At 41.3% G+C, this 21,409-nt stretch overlaps 1 protein-coding gene across 1 annotated transcript in view; it reads right to left on the minus strand.

Moving 5' to 3' along the window:
• The window catches only part of DNAH14 (dynein axonemal heavy chain 14), a 344,335-nt gene that overhangs the window by 196,937 nt on the left and 125,989 nt on the right, over positions 1-21,409 (minus strand). The window contains exons 26-34 of the mRNA XM_070055424.1: positions 20,813-20,887; positions 20,092-20,178; positions 17,439-17,526; positions 8,346-8,593; positions 6,602-6,833; positions 5,980-6,033; positions 3,169-3,314; positions 1,056-1,124; positions 251-437 (exon numbers count right to left, since the gene is read on the minus strand). Of these exons, the coding sequence (XP_069911525.1) occupies positions 251-437; positions 1,056-1,124; positions 3,169-3,314; positions 5,980-6,033; positions 6,602-6,833; positions 8,346-8,593; positions 17,439-17,526; positions 20,092-20,178; positions 20,813-20,887 (1,186 nt within the window). The remainder of the gene's footprint in view (positions 1-250; positions 438-1,055; positions 1,125-3,168; positions 3,315-5,979; positions 6,034-6,601; positions 6,834-8,345; positions 8,594-17,438; positions 17,527-20,091; positions 20,179-20,812; positions 20,888-21,409) is intronic.

The following is a 21,409-nucleotide window of genomic DNA, read 5'->3' on the forward strand; positions in this document are numbered from 1 at the left end:
GGTGTGCCAGCGCCGCAAGGCGGAGGATTAGCCTATTAGCCCTCCATTTGCAATCTTGATTGGTTTTACATTTTCCCTAATGTTCAAGTTGGTTTATGGACTTGAGGTGTTGACAGGGACTCTAGCGCCATTATTTGTATTTTCCCATATTATTCCTGGACCAATACTAGATAAGTACTACTAAAGTTATTTTAACATTTTTATTCATACACAATCACATTTAAATACTTTGGGAAATGAAACTTTTTACCTTTTGTGAAAGTTGTGTGTTAGCTAATTCGTAAAGGTTGACTAGCTTTCCAGAGAGTAATTTTGAAGATTTGAAACCAACTGAAGACATAATGATTTCAGTAATCATTCGATAATGGGGCACCATCATTGCCACTGGGCGAAACAGAGACTTTAAGTTATGTGGGAGCTCTTCTCTACCTGGATATCTTAAGGCGGGGGGACAAAAATAATTTTTCAATATTTCAAATGAGAAACCATATAATACACATCCCCCCCACCAAATAATTCTATCAGATTTCTACACAACCTTTATCTGGAAAATTGGCTCACAAGATGGTTTCTATTGACCTTTTCATCTCACAGAGCCTCCTGGTCTAATTCTTCTTCCTGTGCCTCTTCCTACAATTCATTTCACAACAGTTCCAGATGATTCACTGGACACTGCAGTGTTCAATCAGATATGTACTGAACCTGCCCAGCCTCCACTCCCGGGAACCATCATACTCTTATTTTCCTGCCACTCAGCCTTTTTTTTTTTTTTTTTTTTTTTTTACCTGTGTCCTCTTTGTGAGAAACTGCTGACCTTTTTCTTTCTCTAGATATTCATGAAGTGAAAACGTGCCTTGGTCAGAAGCTAAATGTGAGGCTATCTTTATGGAAAAGTGTGGAGTTGTAGCTGTTCGTAAATGGTTTAGTGGAAGGAGACTCCAGGGGTGGTTGAAGGTAAGTGATATGTGATGTCAGACATCTTATCTAACTGTGGCTAAGATTTAAGAAAAGGATTTTGGTCTGTATTCATTCCCACTAGATTCACCGACACTTACCCAGGACTTATGGTGACAAATATCGCACAAGACATATTGATACGAATTTCCTTTCCTTCCAGTACAAACCTACAAGACATTATTCAGAGAGTTTTTCTAGGCTATAGGATGTCAGAACTACATGTGAATCTGGGAGCTTTCTGAAGGCAATGTTATATTTAAACCCAAGCAGAACACACCAGGAAAAACAAAGGAGAGAGAAAGAAAAGGTTCATCTTGAGCCACAGTTGTGACTCCCGCTAGGATTCGGCTGTTATTTCATTATGGCTAAAGATGTCTGAAGAACTTTAGGGATCTGAGCCTAGAAGGCACCCATCTGAGTTGACTTACCCAGTGAAAAGGACCTCAGAGATCTTTAGGAATAAAAGTAAAGGAGCACAGGGTGGGGCACAGCGGAGAGTTCCTCCTCCAGCATGGGACACAGCCTGCCCTCCAAGTCCTCCCAGCCTCTGGCTAGAGACCTTCAGGAGGACCGTGAAACCAAACTTTTGGTAGGGACATCGCTGCCCTACAGTTGGTACCAGTAGTAGAGACAATGCAGAGACATTCTGTAGTGCTTTCTTGGTCAACTACTATCACAGAGAGGGGTCAAAATATGTGAGGAGCAACGGGATAAAACCTGGGGACTCCCTGAACGTAAATGGGGAAAACTTTTCAGGGGTTGAGGTATAGCAAAGAATTCATAAAATATGGGTTACTGTGACCCTCAGCTCTCATCATAGATTTGTGAGGTCTGGAACACCAGCTCTATTGGTCTGAACAACATCTATGAGACTAAAGCCACGAGTTACTGAACATTGGTTTGAGCTGGAAACATCAGATTATAACAGAAACTATACCAGCAAATTAATTTATATCTATCAAGTAAACCACATGAGTTCCTGAATTTATCTGAAGAGAAAAAATGTCTGATAGTCTATCATAAACCTTAGTCATCATCATAAGCTGCACATATTGTCATTGCATAAAAGCACATTAAATTAGAATAATGAGACAAAAGGGAGCTTCAAGTATGTGGTAAGATTCTGTTTTGTTAAAAAGAATATAAAGAAAAAACCCCAAAATGCTGGTTTCTTCAAATATAATAGCCTAAGATGAAGAGGTAGTAAGAGGATTTAAGTTGAGAAAAAAGTATTTAGAGGCCGGCGCCGTGGCTCAATAGGCTAATCCTCCACCTTGCGGCGCCGGCACACCGGGTTCTAGTCCCGGTTGGGGCGCCGGATTCTGTCCCGGTTGCCCCTCTTCCAGGCCAGCTCTCTGCTATGGCCAGGGAGTGCAGTGGAGGATGGCCCAAGTGCTTGGGCCCTGCACCCCATGGGAGACCAGGAAAAGCACCTGGATCTTGGCTCCTGCCATCGGATCAGCGCGGTGCGCTGGCTGCAGCGGCGGCCATTGGAGGGTGAACCAACAGCAAAGGAAGACCTTTCTCTCTCTGTCTCTCTCTCTCACTGTCCACTCTGCCTGTCAAAAATTAAAAAAAAAAAAAAAGTATTTAGAACATATTTGCATTAGTGTCACGGTAGACCCAAAGACTATTTCAAAAGTTGGATGCCCATTTGTATACCTCAAATTGGCTTGAAAGTTCAATGTACGTTTTCACATTGTTTTTCTAGTAAAGCAAACATTGGACAGTGCCATCCCTTTTGATATGTGCTTTAAAAAAAAATCGAAAGACCCAAACACATATAGCAGAAAAAATATTTTTTTAATAAATTAAAAAAAAAATTTTTTTGACAGGCAGAGTGGACAGTGAGAGAGAGAGAAAGGTCTTCCTTTTGCCGTTGGTTCACCTTCCAATGGCTGCCGCGGCCGGCGTGCTGTAGCCGGTGCACTACGCTGATCTGAAGCCAGGAGCCAGGTGCTTCTCCTGGTCTCCCATGGGGTGCAGGGCCCAAGCAGTTGGGCCATCCTCCACTGCACTCCTGGGCCATAGCAGAGAGCTGGCCTGGAAGAGGGGCAACCTGGACTAGAACCTGGTGTGCCAGCGCCGCAAGGCGGAGGATTAGCCTAGTGAGCCACGGCGCCGGCCGCAGAAAAAATATTTAACCATTAACTAAACAGCAAACGTGTATCAGATTTCCACTCAAACAGTGCAAATGTACTCAACAAATACCTGATAGAGTAGCTGGCTTTTGCAGACTTAATTGTTAGGATTTGTGAAGCAAGGACAGAAAGAACCTCCACATCGATTCGATTGAATTCATCAAAGCAGCACCATGCTCCTGACTGAACCACTCCAAAGAGGAATTTTCCCACTATCTTTGGGGGGAGGGAGGAGAATGAATACTGAAATTGTTATAAAGGTATGAGATTTTACCGGGATATCAATTTGATATATATTCTTCCATCTTAACCAAGCCAAACAAACAACTGTATTGCCTCCCTCCAGATTTCTTTTTTCTTGTTTGCAGGGCTAAAAAAAGCAGTAGATGCTTAGCCTCTGGACGACTCCGGTCTCTTCTAAGAGCCTAAACATGGAATAACAAATGCTGGTGCTCACAGAAACAGCAAACGAAGAGCCGCCACCAACGACTGCCTGCAGAGACCAGCACAGCACCACTCCCATGACTACCATTTATCGCATAAAGTGTGAAGAGTCTTTACAACAACTTCTCTGGCAGATGCACGTAAAGTGTCTGAAGGCTGGGTCTCCCTTTTTTAGGGCAAGCAGACACCATTGGAATCAGCGGTGAGCTGCTGGTAGGCCATCCCCGTGATGGGTATCAGGCCCAATATTATGCAAGAAATAGACTCTGCACTAGAGTGGAGCGGTACCAGCTGAAACACATAGCTGCTATTCGGCTTCTGCCAGCTGCCAGGGTGCAGATCCAGCTTGGCTGGGTTCCCCAGTGTTTTGTTAGAGGCTCAAAGTCTGAATTGGAATCTGTTGATTTTTAAATGATAGCAACTAAAACAAAACAAACAGCACTGTCAGGACGACTGGAAAGGATTCTGCCAGGTGTTGCATGGACAGAAGGTAGAGAGAAACCCTCAGACCAGGAAGGAGACACATGGCAGCAGGAACCAGACCATGTCTTAATTCAAAATTTTGAGTTTGTTCACCATGGGATCTAGGAGGGGGTATTTTTGATTTTAAAAATATTGCATTAATGGCCAGCGCCATGGCTCAATAGGCTAATCCTCCGCCTTGCGGCGCCGGCACACCGGGTTCTAGTCCCAGTCGGGGCACCGGTTCTGTCCTGGTTGCCCCTCTTCCAGGCCAGCTCTCTGCTCTGGCCCGGGAGTGCAGTGGAAGATGGCCCAAGTGCTTGGGCCCTGCACCTGCATGGGAGACCAGGAGAAGCACCTGGCTCCTGGCTTCGGATCAGCGCAGTGCGCTGGCCACAGGGGCAATTGGAGGGTGAACCAACGGCAAAGGAAGACCTTTCTCTCTGTCTCTCTCTCTCTCTCACTGTCCACTCTGCCTGTCAAAAATTAAAAAAAAAATTGCATTAAAATGTTTATCTTGATTACTACACTTGTTTTATTTATTTATTTATTTATTTATTTATTTGACAGGTAGAGTTATAGACAGTGAGAGGGACAGACAGAGAGAAAGGTCTTCCTTCTGTTGGTTCACCCCCCAAATGGCTGCAATGGCTGGAGCTGCGCTGATCCGAAGCCAGGAGCCAGGTGCCTCCTCCCGGTCTCCCATAGGGTGCAGGGCCCAAGCACTTGGGCCATCCTCCACTGCCCTCCCGGGACACAGTAGAGAGCTGGCCTGGAAGAGGAGCAACCAGGACTAGAACTCGGCATTGATATGGGATGCCAGCACCGCAGGTGGAGGATTAACCAAGTGAGCCACAGCGCAGGCCCCAATTACTACACTTTTTACCTTCCTTTTAGTTGTGCTCAGCAGACAAGTGCCTCCCCTACCTCACTCCAGACCCCGCCCTCCTGGGTCCCATTGGGAAGCAGTTTCCAGGGAAGAGGAAAGAGACTCTTATTTGGTAAATGTCTTAAAAATAATAAGTGAACAAGTACTTGTATTAATTGATTTCTTTTAATATATGCTATATGCACAAATTTCAAGTGTAGGGTCTCAGAGGTAATGTACTTTGAACAAATAAAACTATACTAGTAAAATATAAAAGGTATGAACTTATCATTGAAAATAAATTCCAGTATTTTGAAAGTTTGAGTAAATTTGTGACAGGTACAGAGGTACAAAAATCTTTTAATTAATAACAATATTATGAGACATGTCTTAGGTAATGTGTTATCAAAACCAAAGTGATTCATATTCACTTGTAATTATCAGGTATATAAACTCTCAAATTTTTACTTGTATCACAATAGTTTTGTTGTTCTTAAGACTTTTATAGTAAACAAATATGTAAGATTAGGACTTAAAATAAGTTTGTATTCAAGTATTACACTTGGGGCCAGCACTAGCTGGCATTCCATATGGGCGCCAGTTCTAGTCCCGGCTGCTCCTCATCTGATCCAGCTCTGCTATGGCCTGGAAAAGCTGAAGGTGGCCCAAGTGCTTGGGCCCCTGCACCTGCGTGGGAGACCGGGAAGAATCTCCTGGCTCCTGATTGGCTCAGCTCTGGCCATTGTGGCCACTTGGGGAGAGAACCAGCAGATAGAAGACCTTTCTCTCTGTCTCTCCCTCTCACTGTAACTCTCAAATAAATAAATAAAAAGTATTACTCTTAGTTATTTTATATATTCATATTCCATATAAGATTTTGTTTGAAAAAAAGTTTGAAAATCATTGTTGTAAGCAGTTCACTTGAACTAAAAGCAAAGTATATAATGTTTTAAATTTCTATTACATTCTAGGTTTCTATTAGTTTAAATTAATAGCATTTGTGGTTCTACTATCAGTGACTCAAAAATTTTTCTCTAATCTTTCATTCTTCAATGAATTTTTTATGTGTACAATATTTTTTCCTGAGTATTGATGTTTAAGCTTTACCTTATAATCCAAATTCTCAAAGCAGCTAAAGGTCACACAATGTTTTCCTAAGGCCTGTAAGATAAATATGTTTCAATATAGTTCTTGAGTTATGAGACAAAATACTAATGTTTAAACTGCCAGATTAGTAAAATGTGCTCTTTAGAGAAAACTTTTACAATATGAAAATGAACTAGATACAAAATTTAGAGATTCACAAAACTCAGTATGAATATACATATATGAAGATAGTTTTGTTGATTATTTCACAGTGCATTATGATCCTATTTTTATACAAATTTATAAATAAATACCATAAACTATATGCCTTGTTTTCATTGGTCACTACTTTTATCTCATACACACACACAGTGATGTTAATCATTCACATGTTAGTCAAGTTAATACTGTTCCATGCAAATTCAAAGCAGTTGTGGGCTTACTGAGATCCACCTCCCCGCAAACAACAGGCATTATGAAATTAATCCACCAATTAATTACATGGATTAATGGATGTGATTATTAAAAGCAATGAATACCTTCACAGCAGGAATGGTGTAAATTTAAGATAAGAATGGTGAAACATCTATGAAGTTTGTGGGACAGAAAAGATGTTTTTGTTCTAGATATAGAAGTCACTTACTTTCGCTAGGTCTTTGATAGTCTCAGTTTTTCCTACACCTGCTGGACCAGAAGCACAACCTCCTAGATTCAAGTGCAGAGCCCCCAGGAAGGTGAGCCAGCACCGGTCAGTGAGAGGCGTAATGGCCAGTCTTGGGGTACAGCCCAGGTACTCATAGCCATAAGTAAAACTGGCACCTCCTTGAGATACATAGCATAACATCTGTTTTTCATCCCATTTGTACCGCAGATGTCTGCAAAAACATTTTAAATGTTCATGTTATTTGGGTGAATTTTTTTTCACATGAAGAAATATAACAAGATTGAAAATGAAGTGTTGACTAAAAGCATTGAAATCAAAACATGAAAATCAAGGGAGAAGGGTGATATAAAACTCATCAATGACTGCATTAGATCTGAAACGACAGAACTCGGAAGACTACACCCCCGTGAGCAGTTTTCCCTCTGGCAAACGGCCTTGCAGAATCACATTGCTCTGATGTGCCATCAGCCTAAGTGGAGGATTTCTATACAAATCACTCCCGAGAAGTCTGCTATGATTTCCAATCAGAATGTGATTGACACATTCTTCAGGATAATCTGGACCGTTTCTGTGAGGGTCCCAGAGAAGTGTTGTTTGCATCCAAAGCCATATCAACAACACTGTCTTGTTTTATTTGTCTATCGAACAGTTAATCATGTAGCTAATCATAAATGCCTTCCTCCACAACGCTTTGAGTTTAGTCCGTGACCTGTTGTAACTTGATGGTATGTATCATTGACTTTCCTCTGTGTCCCCAGCAGTGCCGACTTACTTCTCAAAATATCAATTTCTTGGGCATTAGCAGTGAAGGAATGCCAAAGAATATTTTTGGAAAGAATCTTTTCACTTGTACTTTTTAAATGTCAAGGGAAAAGTTCCTACACGTTTGCGACAGTTTAGCACTGCTTTGATATTTAATTACAAAAAGAGGTAGCCACAGTCTTTTCAGATTTCCAGGTTCCGAAAGGTCTTACAGAAGGACTGCTAATCACCTTTCTTCTGTTTCTGCTGTCATGGAAGAGTTTATTCACCCTTGTAAGCCGTTTTAAATACTTTATGGGACAACAGATCATAGTATAATCATTTAAAATAAGTAACCTTTTAAAATAAAGTTTAAATTAAAAAATAAAAAGAAAATCAAAAATCGGTAGCTATGACTTCGGAGAGTGTCAGATGAGAGAACATGTAATCAGAAGAGAAAGCCTTCAGGAAAAAATTGACTGGGAAGTTTGAGATGCGACAGTTACTCAGGAATTCTGTCTCCTGATCTCTTCTCACCAGTCCGTGGCCCTCTCCTTCTAAACGTCTGGTTTCTAATTGACTCCGGGGCGTGTGAGTCAGGGAGCTCGCTGGAAAGGCTCTACCATGTGTCTCCTCTGCCTACTCTGCTCTAGAATTGCCAGCACAGGGCCAAGAGGACTGAGCTGGATCAGCTACCGACTGACAGCTGCTACCCTGGGGCTGACGTGCCAAAGGCAAAGGGAAAAACGCAGCTAGGGAGACAGTGACCAGCTCAGGCAGATGAGGCAGAAAAGGGGTTAAAGAAAATGAGGGGGAGGGGCCGAAGACAGAAAGCAGGATCCACAGGATTAGGTTTGCTTAAAATTTTGTAAATACTCATGAATTAAATTGTTTGACAGAGTTTGAAAGAGAGAAGCATTCTACCTAAAGATATGCTCGCGAAGAGTTGTTGTATGTAGGATTATAATTCAGACACACCTACCTCGTCCACTCAAAGTCGTCCTCCTTGCAGATATCCTGGAGCAGCAGGCTTCTCACCACATCTCTGCAGTGAACGTAGAGAATGAGCAGCGCGCCCAGCACGGCTCTCGTCTGCGCGTTGCTGGTGTCCAGCAGCTCTGCAGCCTCTTCCAGACGCCCTAGCACACCAGCGTGGACGTTCTCGAGAGCGTCCCTCGACTGCGCACTCGCGAAACTTTTAATGCAATCATCATAAAATATGATCTGACTCTGAAAAGTAAATAAATATAATAACTGCAGCCTACTTTTACTTTTAAATGAAAACACTATCATATATATGCTATGTGTATTTGAGAAAAGAAGGCTTACACATTTGCATGTATTTGAGGGCTAAAACTTAAATTTTGACGAATGTTTATAGAGGCCTTATTCATTTTTTTAAAGCTTATATTTATTCATTTGAAAGACAGAGTTACAGGGAGGCAGAGGCAGAGAGAGAGAGAGAGAAATCTTCCACCTGCTGGTTCACACCCCATACGGTCACAACAGCTGGAGCTGGGCTGATTGGAAGCCAGGAGCCAGGAGCCAGGAGTTTCTTCCGCTTTTCCCTTGTAAGTGCAGGGCCCCATGCACTTGGGCCATCTTCCACTGTTTTCCCAGGCCATAGCAGAGAGCTGGATCGGAAGTGGAGCAGCCAGGACTAGAACCAGAGCCCAAATGGGATATCAGCACTGCAGGGGTGGCTTTACTTGCTACGCCATAGCACTGGCCCGCCATCTGTATTTTCTAAATCTTTTATTCTTAATCCCTTCATCAGTAAAAAAAAAAAAAAAAATAACCTGGGACAGTAACAATAGAGCACTCCAAGAGGAGATCAGTGCCACTTTCTCCACGGATCTCACACGTAATACACCTAGAACACACTGAGTGTGTACTCACAGAAGGCACAGGATAGGCAACCTGGTGTATCCATCAGCACTCTCGTTCCTAACCAGGACTCTCTTAAAGAATTCTGTAGACTTATAATCTATGAAGCAGGACTCTCGCAAAGGTGTTGTGGACTCAAAAGATCAACAGGAGGGTAGAGACGGAGGCTTGGGAGATAAGCTGGAGCAGAAGTCTGGGGCACACGGTGTGAACCACAGGGCAGGCCGAGTCATGGCACGGTCTTCTCAGACGCCATTGCTCTGCTGTCCCTGAGATGTTTATTCCAGAATCACAGCCTCAGGAGAGTGGATCCGGGGGCTGAGGCCGTCCCTGGGCTAGGAGGATCTTGCTCCAGTGCGGGACACTATGAACCAGATTTTCTGTTTGTTTGTGGAGGAGTTCTCAATGCTGTATCCTGGGGAAGATCTGTCTGGGAATCTTCTCAGGAGCCAGTGCATACAGATGTCTCCTCATTCCCTCTCCCCGCAAGTGTCTTTATCTCCATTAGGGGTCAACTCTTAGTCGTGCAACATATTCAGAAATGTGAGATAAAGGAGCCTTGGTAGGCTGCCTGCTGGGAAGAGAAATTAACAGCAGGGAGCGCATTTGTGGGAAGAACTGTGGCAGGGGCACATTCAGAGACTGGAGCCAATGTCTTCCATAATGTGTTTTTCGAAACAAAATGCAGCCTGCATCTTAGCTGAACATCTCTGCAGACTAGGGCTGGGGAGAGCTGTGCCTGGTAGAGGAGGTTTGATTATTTGCATTTCCAATGGAAATGCACAGACTGCTTCATTATGATGTTGTCACCTTTGTAAATAGCAGCTTAAAGAAATTCTTCAGTTTAAGATCTAAAAGTGGTTTATGAAATTTCAGTCGAGTAAAGAGCAAAAGGGACTAAGATTTGGTTATTGTAATTTGTATCGGCAATCCCAGGATGTTTTATTAGCAATGACTTGAAAATTGTGGTAGGTCAAGCCAAGTAAAATGATGTTATTTTTGTTATTTAAAAAAATTAGGGGGCAGGACCAGCACTGTGGCATACCGGATAAAGCTGCTGCCTACAGTGCAGCATCCCATATGGGCACCAGTTTGAGTCCTGGCTGCTCCACTTCCAATCCAGCTCTCTGCTATGGTCTGGAAAAGCAGTAGAAGACGGCCCAAGTTCTTGGGCCCTTGCACCCATGTGGGCATACCCGGAGGAAGCTCCTGGCTCCTGGCTTCAGATTGGTACAGCTCCAGCCATTGCAGCCAACTGAACCAGCAGATGGAAGACCTCTCTCTCTGCATCTCCTTCTAGCTCTGTGTAACTCTGACTCTCAAGTAAAATAAATAAATCTTTAAAAAAAAAATAGGGGGCTGACACTGTGGGTTAGCTGGTAAAGCTGCCACCTGCTATGTTGTTATCCCATTTGGGCGCCGGTTTGAGTCCCTGCTGCTCCACTTCTGATCTAGCTCTCTGCTATGGCCTAGGAAAACAGTAGAAGATGGCCCAAGTCCTTGGGCCACTGCACCACGTGGGAGACCTGGGAGAAGCTCCTGGCTCTTGGCTTTGGATCGGCTCAGCTCTGGCTGCTGCAGACATTGGAGAGTGAACCAGTGGATGGAACACCTCCCTCTCTGTCTCTATGTCTCTGTCACTCTCCCTTTCAAATCAATAAATAAATCTTTTAAAAAATATTTATTTGAAAGAGTGACAGAGGAAGAGCAGAAGAGACTTCTTTTTTAAAAAAGATTTACTTATTTTTTATTTGAAAGTCAGAGTTACACACACATACAGAAAGAGAAGGAGGGAGGGGGGAGGGAGGGAAGAGCAGAGAGAGAGAGAGAGAGAGAGAGAGAGAGAGAGAGAGAAAGGTCTTCCACCCGCTGGTTACTCCCCAAAGGGCTGCAATGACCAGAGCTGGGCCGATCGGAAGCCAGGAGCCTCTTCCAGGTCTCCCATGCGGGTACAAGGGCCCAAGCACTTGGGTCATCTTCTGATGCTTTCCCAGGTCATAGCAGAGAGCTGGATTGGAAGTGGAGCAGTGGGGATTTGAACTGGAGCGCATATGGGATGCCAGCCCTGCAGGCAGTGGCTTTACCTGCTATGCCACAGCGCAGGCTCCAAGAGATCTCTTATCTTTCACTCTCCAATTGCCTCCAACAGCCGGGGTTAGGCCAAGAGCTAGGAACTCCCCAGGCCTCCCACTGCATATCAGGGGCCAAGTGCTTGAGCCATCATCTGCTGCCCCATAGGGAGCACATTGGCAGGAACTGGAATTGGGAGCAGAGCTATGGGCACCCCAGCTGGCATCTTAACTACCATACCAAACGTCCATTCCAGAATAAACTGCTTACATCTCTCTAGAGCCTTTAAATCACTCCAACTTCTGGAGCAAGAGACAGAAAAGGCCCTTTCTCCCTTAGCTTCCATGACAGATCTCCTAATTTTTTTTTCTTCTTCTAGCTACTCTTTTTCAGCCCTCCTCATGGATTCCCCTCTTATGCCTACTTCTTAAATGTTGGTGTTTCTTGGGATCTTTCTCTGTCCCTCCTCCTCCATCCTGCTGGGGGGAGTTTTATCACTTCCATGGCTTCCATCACTGCTTCTCAAAAGAACTGCCAATTTTGACTTTCTAGAGATCAACCTTTCTTAGTTTTTCTTCTCATTTGCTCTCTTTTTTGAAAAGATTTATTTACTTGAAAGGCAGAGTTAGAGAGAGGGAAAGACACAAAGAGAGGTCTTCCATTCGCTGGTTAACTCCCCATACACCCACAACAGCTGGGGCTGGGAGAGGCTGAAGCCAGGAGCTTCTTCTGGGTCTCCCACATGTGTGCAGGGGCCCAAGGAGTTAGGCCATCCTCCACTGCTTCCCCAGGTGTATTAACAGGGAGCTAGATTGGAAGCAGAGCAGCTGAGACTTGAACCAGTGCCCATATGGGATGCTGGTGCTGCAGGAGGTGGCTTAACCTGCTACACCACAACGCTGGCCCCTCTCATTCTCTTTTGAGCTCTCAGCAAACAATAACTAGCTTTAACAAACATGCCTGTAGTAGTAGGCAGAATATTGACTTTCTAGAAAGACATCTATGTCCTCAGGAGGCAGAGCAAGATGGTAGCTAAGTGAGACATTCCAGCACCCTCCCCGCGGAGAGACCAGTTTGGGTGGCTACTCATGGGCTAGACTAAGTTCACAAGAGGTGAGGAAGCCAAGAGAGAAACCACAGGGCCTGGTTTTAGTTTAAGAAGAGACTTTTGGGCCAGCGCCATGTTGCAGTAGCTTAATCCTCCACCTGTGCCACCAGCATCCCATATGGGCACCTGTTGTAGTCCCGGCTGCTCCTTTTCCAATCCAGCTCTCTGATGTGGTCTGGGGAAGCAGTAGAAGATGGCCCAAGTGCTTGGGCCCCTGCACACATATGGATATTGGACTTTCATATCCTGGCCTCAGCCAGCTCAGGCCTTGAGTCCACCTCAGCAGCAGGCATGCTATAAGCAGTGTGGGCTTTGGTCCTACCCCACAATGTACTGGACTCAGCAGGCTGCAAGCTCTGGTGTGATCTAATATCACAGGGTTTGCGGCCACGGGACTACCCACTCATCCCTCCCAAGGCAGCACAACATGGACAAACCGTCCACTTGGGGAAGAGTTGGACCTAACAGACAGCTACAGAACATTGCATGCAACAGCTGCAGAATATACATTCTTCTTCATAGCTCATGGAAAATTCTCCAGGATAAGTCATATGGTGATTCACAAACTGAGTTTCAAAAATTTTTAAGTACTGAAATTATATCTAGTACCTTTTTTTTAACCACAAAAGCTAGAAATCAATAACAAGAAAACTTTGGAAACTATATAAGTACATTGAAATTAAACAATTTACTCCTGAACAACCAACATATAAAGGAAGAAACTGAGAAGGAAAATTTCCAGTGTCTTGAAACTACTGAAAATGGAGACACAATCTGCTAAGACCTATAGGATACAACAAAGAGGTACTAACTGGGAAGCAATTAATACCTACATTAAAAAAATCAGAAAGGTCTAAAATAAACACCCTATCACTGCACCTCAGGGAATTAAATGAACAAGAATAAACCAAAACCAAAATTAGTAGAAAGAAGAATAAAGATCAGAGCAAAATAGAGACTAGATAACACAATAGAAAATATCAGTGAAGCAAAGAGAGGGCTTTTCAAGAAAGATAAAATCAACAAAGTTGTAGCTAGGCTGAGGAAAAAAGAGGATGTAAATAAATAAAATCAGAAACAAAAAGGAAAATGTTACAACTGACACCATGAAAACACAAAGGATTATGAGATACTATTACAAACAATTAATACACTGACAAAGTTGGTAACCTAGAAGAAATGGACAAATTCTTGGATACAGATACCTTACTAATATTGAATTACAAATAAGCAGAATATCTGAACTGATGAATGAGTAATAATATTAAATCAGTAATTAAAAATTCTCCCATCAATGAAAAGTCCAGAATTAAATGGCTTCACTATTGAATTCTAGCCAACATTTAAAGGAGAAATAATACCAATACATCTTAAATTATTCTAAAAAGTTGAAGAGGAAGGCTTTTTTTTTTCTAAATTTGTTCTATAAGAATAACTGCCCTGATGCCAAAACCAGGCAAGGACTAAACAATAAATGAAAGCTATAGGCCAATATTCTTGATGAACATGGATTCAAACATACTCAACGAAACACTAGCAAACTGAATCCAACATGACATTAAAAGGATCATTCAGTGCAATCAGGCAGGATTCATCCCAGGTATACAGGATGGTGATTCAACATACACAAATCAATGAACCTGATATATCACATCAGCAGAATGAAGGAAAAACACCATGTGATCTTAATACAGAAAAGGCGTTCAATAAAAGTCAGTATCCATGATAAAAATCACTGCACAAATTAAGTACAGAAGAAATGTATCTCACAGCCAACATCATACTGAATGGGGAAAAGCTGAAGGCTCTCTGTGTTCTGGAATGATACAAGGCTGCCCGCTTTCACCACTTTATTAAATGTTAGTACTGGAAATCCTAGCCAGAGAAATTAGGCAAGAGAAAGAAACAAAGGGAATCCAAATTGGAAAGAAGGAAATCAAATCATCATTGTTTACAGATGACATGATCTTATAAACAGAAAACTCTGAAGACTCCACCAAAAAACTATTAAAATAAATAAATGGAGCCGGCGCCGTGGCTCAATAGGCTAATCCTCCACCTTGCGGCGCCGGCACACCGGGTTCTAGTCCCGGTTGGGGCGCCGGATTCTGTCCCGGTTGCCCCTCTTCCAGGCCAGCTCTCTGCTATGGCCAGGGAGTGCAGTGGAGGATGGCCCAGGTGCTTGGGCCCTGCACCCCAGGGGAGACCAGGAAAAGCACCTGGCTCCTGGCTCCTGCCAGGATCAGCGCGGTGCGCCGGCTGCAGCGGCGGCCATTGGAGGGTGAACCAGCGGCAAAGGAAGACCTTTCTCTCTCTGTCTCTCTCTCTCACTGTCCACTCTGCCTGTCAAAAAAAAAAAAATAAAAAATAAATAAATAAATAAATAAATGAATTTATCAAAGATAAAGGATACAAAATAGACATAAAAAAACACCCCAGCATTGCTAGAGGTCAATAATAAATTATCTGAAAATAAGATCAAGAAGACAACCCCATTTTCAACAGCTACAGAAAAGTGCCCAGGGATAAAATTAACCAAAGAGGTGAAAGAGCTCCATAATGAAAACTAATATACATAACACATTGATGAAGGAATTTGAAGACACAAAGAAATGGAAAGTCAGCCTGTATCCATGAATGGGGAGAATTAATATTGTTAAAATATTAATCCAGGCCTTTTTCTCACCCTTATTCCCTTTCCTGCCCTTGCTGCTCACACCTTGGGGCCACCTGTGCTCTTTGCCTTTGCTTCACTGCTCGTGCTAAGCTGCTTGGGCTGCTCATAATCAAACGCTCACCACACGTGGCTCTAGGCCTGCTTTCTGCTTGGGATGAATCCCAACTTAATTTCTGGACTTTTCTTTCTCCCTTAAGTGCCTCACTCCCCTATGCATTTCTCTCACTAAATAAAAAGTTTAAAAACTTACAAAAAATATTGATCCTATATCAAATTTTGTACAGATTCAATGTCCTAACAAAATATTAACAAAAGACATCCTATGTTCATGGATTGGTAGAATCAATACTGTTAAAAATATCCATACTTCCTCAAGTTATTTGCAGATTCAAGGTCCATTGAAACACCAATGATGTTCTTCATAGAAAAACAAAAAACTATCCTAAAATTTGGAATCAGAAAAAAACCATGAATAGCCAAAGCAATCTTGAGCAAAACGAGTAAAACTGGAGGTCTCACAATACCAGACTTCAAAATATATACTACAAAGATACAGTAATTAAGGTGGCACAGAATTAGCATGAAGAAGACATATGTACCAGTGGAACAAAAGAGAGAACCTACTAGTAAACTTATACATTTACGGTTAACTGAACTTTGACAGGGCTGCCAAGAACGTGCATTGGAGAAAATGCAGTCTTTTCAAGACATGGTACTGGAAGAGTTAGAAATCCAATGAAGAGTGAAACAGACCCTACTTATCACCATATTAAAAAATGGATGAAAGACCTAAGTCTAAGATCTGAAACTATGAAACTACTAGAAGCAAACACAGGGGAATTGCTTCAGGACATTGGAATGGGCAAGGCTTTTTTCTGATGACATCTAAACAAAAGGAAGAATAGATAAATGGAATTTCATCATACTAAAAGGCTTTTGTACAGCAAAGGAAATAACCAACAAAGACACTTTACAGAATGGGATGAAATATTTGGAAACTATACATGGGGTCTTCAAAAAGTTCATGGAAAGTTCATATTAATGGAAAATCTAGGGGTGGATTTCAAAATTTTCTCACAACAAAATAAACATTTTTAAATTTCATTTCTCATAAATGTTTTGAAGTACTTTCATATATACAACAAGAGGTTAATAACCAGAATAAGTTCAACAACTTAATAGCAAAAAATATGGCTTAATAAATGAGCAATAGATGTAATACTTATTTTTAAACAAAAACATGTGTGTGTCCAGTAGGTACATGAAAAAAATGCTCACCATCACTAATCATCAGGAAAATAGAAAGCAAAATTTACCTCAGTACAATTAGAATGGATATTAGCTAAAATATAACAAGTGCTGGTGAGGATGGGGGAAAGTGAACACATGCACGCTGTTTGTGGTAATGTAAACTGAAGACTAGCACAGCCATTGTGGGAAACAGTATGGAGGGTCCTGAAAAAATTAAAAATAGAACTGCCATTTGATTCAGCCATCCCTGCACTAGGTATATATCCAAAGGAAATGAGAGCTGTCTGTTGAAGATACATGTCCATTTCCATGTTTATTGTGTCACTAATCACAATCATCAAGAAATGGAAACCACCCAAATGTCCACCAACTGATAAACGCATAGTAAAAAAATGTACACAGTGAAATACTATTCAGCCATAAAAATGATGAAACCTTGTCATTTGCTACAACATGAAAAAAACAGGAAAAAATTTTCACCCATGATTAGAAGGACAAAAGGATGGTTAGGAAGATGCAATATTGCTGGCTTTGAACACTGAGGAAGTGCCCACAAGGCATACTCAGGAATACCAAGTGGTTTCTAGAAGCTTGAATTGGAAGGGACATGAATTTTCCCAAGAGTCTCCAGGAAGGAACACAGCCCTACTGACATCTTGATTAACCCAGGGAGACCTGTTATTCTCATCTAAACTTCCAAGTTTAAACTTTATTTTTTAATGACTGAAGTAAAAATAAATATAATGCAACATAGTAACATCCATAGGAAAATAATGATAATAATTTATGGATTATTTTCATTCAATATTATGTTACAAAAAATTTGAAGACTGTAGAAAAAATTTACTTATAAGTGAATACCTATACACCCATCACCTATTCTATAGGAAAATTTTTGCTATGTTTACTTTATCACATATATATCTATTCATCTTGCCATCCTTTTTTAACATTTACATTTCAATGCAACTTGCAGACATCAGTACACTGCATAATGATATATTTCCTACATCTTTGCTTTCTTTGCAGCACAGCCACAAACCAAATACTTATACACATACATCAAAGCAAAATTAACTTACCACAGTGAGTACCACTTGTCCCAAATGAGATACCACCCATGGAGAAAAAGTCTGGCAGTGCCAGTCGTTAATCCCTTGATTTATAAATCTGTGAACAAAAATAATTTATATTACTTATATTACTTATGCCTAGTCATTTAATGATCAACCATACAAGATTACAGGGGAATTTTTTTAAGATGTTCTTTTTTTCTAATTTAGCAATCTGTATAAGAATACATAGAGGTAACAGAGCCTTAATATATGGATAATGCACATTTCTTGAATTCCTTTTTAACATTATCTATACTTTTTCAAAAACCTATTTATTTGAAAGGCAGAATGACAGAGAGTGAGGGACAGAGAAGAGAGAAGTTCCAGATACTAGCTCATTCTCCAAATGGCTGCAATGGCCGGGGCTGAGACAGGCCAAAGCCAGGAGCCAGGAACTCCATCCAGGTCTCTTCTGTGGGTGGCAGGGGCCCAAGCACTAGGGACATTTTCTGCTGCTTTGCCGGGAGCATTAGCAGGGAACTGGATCTGAAGTGGAACAGCTGGGACTTGAACTGAGAGTACCCAGGTTTAATTCTTGGCTCCAGCTTCTGACTCTAGTTTCCTGCTAATGCAGATCCTGGGAGGCAGAGGTGATGACTCAAGCAATTGGGTTCTTGTACTGTATGCTCTTTCTCTCTCAAATAAATTGAAAAAATTAAAATCCAGGAAGTTTTATTTAAAAAGAAAATGTTTATAACTTTGGTACAGCTACACCAAAAGAAATGAAGAAATGTAATCTAACAACAAGAAGTGAAAAACCCCAGCCATTAGAAAATGTACAATATGATGGTTAGAATGTGTTCATTTGTGATAATAATCAAATATTGAAGACACTATATCAGTCACTGTGTCAGCAGACAGCAACATATTCAAAGGGTTACTTAGGGGTAAGCATCTGTTCTTGGGGTTAAGATGCCAGGTAGGACACCAGCTTCCTGCCTGTGTACACCCTGGGAGACAGCAGGTGATGGCTCAAGTACATGGGAGACATGACCCGAGTTTCCAGACCCCAGCTGTGGCCTAGCTTAGCCCCAACCATTTTGGGCATTTGGGGAGTGAGCCAATGGAACTCTCTACCACCTCTTAAATAGAAAAAAATAGGGAAACAATTTCCAAAGGGTTCCTTAAACAGAATATAGACAAAGGTCTCTTTACAGAGGTGAGGATGAGGTTAAATATAACAAAACTGGAAGAGTTGGTTGTCTTATCTAATACACAGAAATCAACACAGAGAGTCAAGGAAAACAGAGAAATAGGAAAATCTATTGCAAAAAGAAAAATAAAATAAGTCTCCAGAAACTGATACTAATGAAATGGAGACAGGTGATTTACCTGACTGGGAATTCAAAACAGCAGTCATAAAGGTGCTCACTGAAGTCATGAAAGCAATGCATGTAGAAACAGAACATCAACAAAGCGAGAAAACATTAAAAAGTAACAAGTAGAAATCATAGAAGTGAAGGAGACCATAACTAAGCTAGAAAATTCAATAAAGGGGATAACAGTAGGTGCAATTAAGTGGAAGGAGGATTAGTGAACTTGAAGACAGGTCACTGGAAATCACTCAATCTGAGGAATAAAACTAAAAAAGAATGAAAGTGTGAAGACAGAGGAAAGGACTTAAATCATGCAGTGAGACAATTTATGTAATTGCTGATATACCAGAAAGAGAATAGAAACAAAAGAGGGCAGAAAACATGTCGAAGAAATCATGGCAGAAAACTTCCCAAGCCTAGAAAATGAAGTAGAAATCCAGATCCAAGACCAAACAGGATGAATTCAAACACCTACACCAAAATGCATTCTAATCCAACTGTCAAAGTTTAAAGACACAGAGAATTTTGAAAGCAGCAAAGGAAAGGTGATTTATTAAACACAAGTGAATCACCATAAGACTATCAGCAAGTTTTTCAGGAGGTTAGAGCAAATGCATAACATTTTAAAAGCTCAAAGCAAAAATTGCCAGCCAGCACTATACACAGTAATTTTGTGCTTTAAATCAAAGGAGAGATCAAAAACTTTCTCATATATCCAAAAGCTGGGGGAATTTATCATCCCTGGATTTTTTTCTTTTTTTCTTTTTTTTTAACTTTTATTTAATGAATATAAATTTCCAAAGTACGACTTATGGATTACAATGGCTTCCCCCCCATACCGTCCCTCCCACCCACAACCCTCCCCTTTCCCACTCCCTCTCCCCTTCCATTCACATTCTGATAGACACTGATACCCAAAATATGTAAGGCACTCAAACAGCTCAATAACAAGAAAATAAACAAACCCGTTAGAAAATAGGCAAAGGACCAGAGTAGACATTTCTCAAGACATACAAATGGTCAACAGGTATATGTAAAAACAAACAAAAAACCCACTGCAGTTTTCTCATCACTAACATTGGAGAAATGTGAATTAAAACTACAGTGAGATATCACCTTGCATGCTAGAATGACTATTATCAAAAAGGAATAGGTGGGGTAGTTGTTTGGTGCCATGGCTAAGACACTGCTTGAGACATCTGCATCCCATAACAGAGAGCCTAGGTCCAAGTTCTGACTCTTCTACTTCTGGTCTAGCTTCCTAATGCATACCTTAGGAGGCAGCAGATGGTGATTTTACCTACTTGGGTTCCGGCCACCCATGTGGGAAAACAGGATTGAGGTCCAGCCTCCTGGTTTCAGCCTGGTCCAGTGCTAGCTGTAGCAGACATCTGGGGAGTGAAGCAGTAGATAGAAGCTCTCTCCCTCTTTCTCCCTACCCCACTCCCTATACGCTCTGCTCTCACTCTTATTCTCTTTGCCTTTCAAAAAAGAAAAAAAAAAAGGTAAGTGATGGCAAGGGGGTAGAGAAAAGGGAACTCCTGCATATTGTCAGAGGAAATGTAAATTAAAACAGTCATTATGGAAAACATCATGGAAGTTCCTCAAAAAATCAAAAATAAAGCTGTCATATGACACAGCAGTCTTACTTCTGGGTATGTATTCAAAGGAATAGAAATAAGTATGCAAAGAGACATCTGCATTCCAATGTGCACTGCAGGGTGATTCACAATAGGCAAAATACGGGCAAACCATTTGTATTCTCAGCAGAAGAGCAAAGAAAACGCAGTGTTTATAAATACAACGGAATACTATTAAATCTTTAAAAAGAAGGAAATCTCGTTTGTGATGACATGGATGAACCTAGGGAACACTATGCTAAGTGAAGTAAGTCAGGCATAGAAAGACAAATTATTGCATGATCTCACATTTATACCTGAGACATAAAAAAGTTGAACTCATAGAAGTAGAGATAAATATAGATATATCATTTATATGATGTTAGGATTCCATAATTGTACTTACTTTTTCATTGCTTCAAACATGTTTTTTTCTACATTTACCAGCCACTGTTCTACAGCACTTCTTATATGAATTTTCCTGTAATTTGTTTCAAAAATATTACAAAAAATTATTTTAATTCCTGGTTCAGTCCTTTAATTAAGCCTATAGACTACATTTTCTACACATTTTTTGTTACGTTCATAGATCAAAAGACTATGAGTCTACAATATCCTTTGGTTGTTCTAGATTTTAATTTAGAGAACTGCACAGAAATCCCATTACCAGGCTTTAAGAAATTCTGACATCAAAACCATGAATTTACACAGTAATTAGTTTCCATGTAAAATGATTCTGTAAGAGTGAGCAATTTATAATAAAACATTTTTGGATTCCTCCTTGGCTCCTTTAATCAGCAGGGTTAGGCGAGGGGTTTCGGTGCATGTAAAGGGTTGGACACAGCATTTTTAAAATCAACTTACATCAGGGGTCAAATGCCCAGGTTTCTACAGTCCTCTGCTGGGTTAGCCAATTGGACCAGTGTAATGGACCTAGCTTATTATCACTGCCTGGGACCAGACCAGGATGGAGCCAGAGCTCAGTGGAAACCCTGTGGGAATC

Source organism: Oryctolagus cuniculus, chromosome 13, assembly GCF_964237555.1.
Source record: "Oryctolagus cuniculus chromosome 13, mOryCun1.1, whole genome shotgun sequence".
Lineage (NCBI taxonomy): Eukaryota > Metazoa > Chordata > Mammalia > Lagomorpha > Leporidae > Oryctolagus > Oryctolagus cuniculus.